At 32.5% G+C, this 5,493-nt stretch overlaps 1 protein-coding gene across 1 annotated transcript in view; it reads right to left on the bottom strand.

Annotated features, from left to right (window-relative positions):
- Positions 1–807: 807 nt before the first annotated feature.
- Positions 808–5,493, bottom strand: part of LOC132039878 (myosin-binding protein 7) — a 50,542-nt gene continuing 45,856 nt past the window's right edge. Inside the window, exon 4 of the mRNA XM_059430424.1 lies at positions 808–1,345. Coding sequence (XP_059286407.1) covers positions 1,184–1,345 — 162 coding nt within the window. The 3' untranslated portion in view covers positions 808–1,183. The remainder of the gene's footprint in view (positions 1,346–5,493) is intronic.

The following is a 5,493-nucleotide window of genomic DNA, read 5'->3' as shown; positions in this document are numbered from 1 at the left end:
CTAATAGCGTAGCAGTGACGAAAAGACAAGTATATAGGTCAAATATGTGTAATAAATAAAATTTAACACAATGAAACAAATGAAAGAGATAGCTCTATGGCTAAGGTCATGGCAACATGTGGTGACAAAAAGTTCGAATCCGGGCGAGCTCATTTAATGCTTATTGTTTTCCAAAAAATAGGCTCAAAAAAATAATTAAAAGTGACATTCGGTTCGATCCGGGGTGACATGTAAGGAAGCAATAAAGGTAAACTAACGTGCTCCTGACACTTTCGTTTGTTAGAGTATACAATTAAATATATATTAATTTCTCAAGGTATATGCACATATATATACATAATTTTTCCGAAGTGTGGGAGTGCACTTGCACTCTCACCCTTCCATATGGGATCCGCCCGAACTTAAGCACCGACGCGTAAAACGTTTCTTTTATATTGATAATGTGATTTTTTTACATTGTTGGTGTATATAAGGTAAATTTTCTTTTAGGTTATATGAGAGTGTAAAAGTTATCTTACACTGTCAGAGTAGAGAAGAATTAGATTCTTTAATACTTTGCTTACTAAAAGAGCCATTACACATGCACCAGCATAGAGGCTTGTAAAGAAATATTTGTCAACAACACGTCTCTCCTAGCGGTATATATTGAATCCAATGGTGGCTGGTGAGTGGCATCAACACAATCTGCAAAAACAAGTAGTGCCAATGGATTCCAAAATAGTTGAACAAGAAATTCAACAAACGCCATCAGAACAAGGAACGGGAAGACCTTTAGATGAGTCGAAAGAAAAGGAGAGGCAAGCAACTATTAAAGATGAAATATTTCAAGCATCAATGGGGAATAAGTGGACAAAAGTTCAGCAACTGTACATCAACAACGAGTTTGTCCATGAATCCAAACTCACCAAATCTGAAGATACTGCTCTTCACTTAGCTATCTCTTCTTACCATCAAGATCGAGACGATCTTTTACATCATCCTCATCTTACTTGTATTAAGGAAATGATTGCCAGCATACCAAAGGAAAATCGACTAGGTATCTTAAAACAGAAGAATGAAAAAGGGAATACGCCTCTTCATCTTGCAGCAGAACTCGGGAGTGTTCCCATTATTGAGTGTTTGGTAAACTCAGAAGATCCTACTCTCATCCGGGAGACCAATTCAAAAGGGGAAACCCCCTTATTCATAGCTGCTTATCAAGGAAAGTTAAAAGCTTTTCTCTACCTACATAAGTGTGTTCAAGATGAAAAAAAAGAAGGTCCAGTTGAACTTTGTAGAAGGGAAGATGGGGATAACATTCTACACGCCGCCATCTCTGGCGAGTACTTTGGTAAGAGCCAATCCCCTACAAATATTTTTCTTATTAATTTCGATTATATAGAATTGGCAATTAAATATTTAGAAAATTAGTACATTTCAAGAATCCACTACAAATATTTTAAGTCTCTTTTCATCTTTTTGCGCGGATTGCCCTCTTCTAAATTTTGCCTCTCAAATTTGTGGTCTTTAAATTTTGCCCCTCATATTAGAAAATTAGCCCATTCCATCCGCATAAAATAAAAAAATAATTTCGCAAGGCAGATTGGGGAGCGTATGCCATATACAATTTTAAGGAAAGAGCTAAAGTTATGCCGGGATTTTAACCCATAAAAATTTTTCCTAAGACAAATATGACTAAAATATAGGCATAACAAAACTATGCCCCATGAAGTCACATAATCCCTTATAAGGCAAAGTTTAATAACCCATCTTCCATACTTTTAGTTATGTCTGGGCATACTTTTTAGTTAAGGCATAAATATTTTTCAAAAGTAAAAAAAAAAAAAAAAAAAAAAAAATATATATATATATATAAGGCAAAGTCCGACTCCTTAAAAAACACATCAAATCCAACCTCCAACACAACTAAAAGTCCCAAAATTTAAACTTTGTCTTATAAGGCAAACTTTTAGTTATGCCTTAAGGAAAACTTATGCCTTATTGACTTTTAGTTATGTTTTATGGGGCACACTTTTAGTTAAGGCCTAAAAGTTTACCAAAAGTTAAAAATATATGTATGTATGCTCACTACCACATAACTAAAAGTCACGGAGGGGCATAGCAAAATTTAAACCCGCAAATTTTTTAAATTATCATTTATTTTATTTTATTTTTGTTTAAAGACCACTTTATAAACACATAAAAATGGAAAAAAATTAACTCCCATCTTCCTCACAATAGAAGAAAATGTTTTTCATAAAAATTTCAAAATAAAATATTTTTCCTTAAAAAACACATCAACTCACCTCCAACCCTAACCCACCCCCCCCACCCACCCCACCCCACTACCATAACCCTGAATTTTCTATTTCATTTATTTTATTTTACTTTTGTAAAAACTTTATAAAAAATGGAAAAAAAAAAACTTAACTCCCACCCCGCCTCCCACCCCCACCCCCCACACACATTTTCTATTTCATATTTTTTATTTTTACTTTTATAAAAAAAAAAATTTTAAAAAGGAGGAACTTTTCTTACCCCCCCCCCCCCCCCCAAAAAAACTCCCACCACCACATTTTATATTTCACATATTTTATTTTACTTTTATAAGAAATGGGAAAAAAAATTTCCTGCATCCCCCCTCCCCCTCCCACTCCGACCCAACCCCCACCACCACCTCTCCTTCCCCCCCCCCCACCACATTTTCTATTTCATACTATATTTTATCTTTTATAAAAAAAAAAATTATAAAATGTGAGAATTTTTTCTTACCCCACCCCCCACCCCTTCCAATTTCTATTTTATATATTTTACTTTTGTAAAAACTTTATAAAAAATGGAAAAAAAAATTACACCCCCCCCCCCCCCCCCCCCCCACCCCAACACCCTAAATTTTTATTTCATAATATTTAATTATAAATATATAAAAATTAATTTAATTTGATAAAAGAAAAATATAAATATTACATTTAAATAATAATATAACATGCACAACCCATAACCAACCCACCCATTTATTACCAAACCCATATTTTACCCATATGAATGGGTGGGTTAAAATCTAACCCATTTTTGTTCAAATTATTTTCAACCAACCCAAATCCAACCAAACCCACCCATGTGACCTCCCTACCTCTTTATAACAATGTTATTTGTTTAGATATGTTTTGATTGCTATAGCAAAATGCTACTATAGAGAATATATAATACAACATACATGAAAGATCGGTTCCACAAAGAACATAAATGTTATAGTGAAATATTGTTATAGAGAGGTCTGACCGCATAAATTTATAATTTCTTCTTTCTTGTAGAACAGGTTAGTAGTATTAACAACTTCTCTTGTAACAGAGGTGGCATTTCAGATAATACATTACTATCGGCCACTTGTCAACTATTACAACACAGAGGGCATGTCTCCTCTACACTTCCTTTCCAGGATGCCTCAAGTATTCAAAAGTGGCAGCCATTTTAGGTTCATAGATAGTATTATCTACTACTGTAAGTCTGCTGTCTGTTCCTTACCGATATTATTACTCCAATTATTCTATCATCATCTTATTTTCCAATTTCTGTTGTTTCTTTTACTTTGACTATCTCTACTTTTTTTTTTCTCTCTTTTTCTTTTTTGTCGTTATTTTTATTTTTTCGATATTTACATCATAACTTTTCACTCTTATATTTCTCAAACTTGTTTTGGAAACGCTATTCTTGAGCGGAGGGTCTATCGCAAGTGATAGCTTATCAACCCACCCTTCCTGTAATTCCCACTCGTGGAATCACACTGGTATGTTTGCGTAAGTCAGTCTTTTTTGTCAAAGAGTGGCACAGATAAGCATTCTTATCATGGATTTAAATTATATACACCGGTGGTTTTTACACCACCCAATGCGAATTTACATGTTGTTCATTAGAAGTCTCACTACAAGAAAAACTATATTTGGCTTTTTTTTTATTGTCAAAGAGTTTTGGCAACCAAAAAAAAATATTTTGTTGATAAACTTTTCCTATTTGCAACAACATGCAACAACTTTTTTTTTGGAAAAGTTTTTTGCAACAATTATATACAACAAAATTAAATTTCTAGCAACAAAAAATCATTTCAAACAATAAAACTTACATGTTTTTGTTCTATTAGTAGTGTCTCTTTATCCTTTGTCTCAGTCTAGTATATTTACTGTTTTCTGTTAGTCATAAACATCCAATACTTTTACATGTTGGTTCATGTTCATCGTTTGTGGAGGTTATATAGCTAATACTGGGTTCTTTTTTCCAGGCATAAATATCGATGAGCTAGAGCTAATGACATATGAAGCTGAAGGCAAAGGCGACTTAAAACTTAAACTAGGTTGGAATCTCCCAGAGAACTACCAAGCACTGGTGGAGTTCTTGGAACTACTTTGGAATGGGACTCGGATAATTCGTGGTGGGTCGATTTGAGAGACTGTTGTTGGCACTTTCTACCTAAGAGTTTTACATTACCAAGACTGATTTTCCCTTTTCTATTCAGATTATATTAAAGGAACATATTTCGGGGGACCTTTTCGCACTTTTTAAAAACATTACATTAAACATTCTGAATTAACTCATTATGTTGAGTTAACCAAATGATTTGAGCCCCAAAGCTTGACCACGGGGTTTTAAGTGGGTTTAATTGAACCCACTTGTCCGGAAATTTACTGTTTAGAAGGAAAATATTACTAAATTCAAAATAAAAGCGATTGAATCCATTGATACAAGCTTTGGGTCTGGAGCAATGGTCAAGTGGTTCATTCCACAGTGACAATGGGGGTCGATTCTCTTTTTTAACATTGCACAGGCTGTTTTTTGTTGTTTTTGGGGCAGACGTAGTAGTAAAATTTATTACTTTTTTTATTTCTTTCTTTTTTTTCTATTTCATCTTTTTTATTTTGATTTTTACTCAAACTCAATAATAATATTCTAAAATCTATTTTAGTTCAAACTTTTTTTAAATTGAATTTTGGTACCTGTTTCATAGTTTTTTGCTACAAATGGGCTATATTTTTTTAAACTATATATAGTTTGTAGTTTATTTTAATTTAGTTAATTTTATATTATTTTTGTTTTGTTTAAAACATTTTAATATTGCTTTCGTTTTTAAATAACACGATAATTATAAAAGATTTTGTTAATTACGAGAGCTATTAATTTTTAAATTTTGTTAAGTAAAAATTTTTTAAAATTTGATAGATCCGTTTAATAATAAATGTAAATATTTTTTGTTATTCTTTTCGGGAAAAATTTTTCAACTTTGTTAAATAAAAAAAAGGAGTTTTAAAAAAATTTATTTTTATGTTACATTACTAACAAAAAAAAAAAATAAATGAGGATGGCAAATCGAGCGGTTATGCGACGGCTACTTTTTTTTGTATCACCATCGATCTTTATTCGAATAACCCGCTGTATAAATTTTATCCGCCACCGAGAGAGCTTGTTCACTTGGGACCTAAGAATTTCACCCAAAGACTAATTTTTTTTTCTATCCAAAAATAC

This window comes from Lycium ferocissimum, chromosome 12, assembly GCF_029784015.1.
Source record: "Lycium ferocissimum isolate CSIRO_LF1 chromosome 12, AGI_CSIRO_Lferr_CH_V1, whole genome shotgun sequence".
Classification (NCBI taxonomy): Eukaryota; Viridiplantae; Streptophyta; class Magnoliopsida; order Solanales; family Solanaceae; genus Lycium; species Lycium ferocissimum.
Note: the sequence above shows the minus strand (reverse complement) of the source record. Positions and strands in the feature narration are given on the sequence as shown.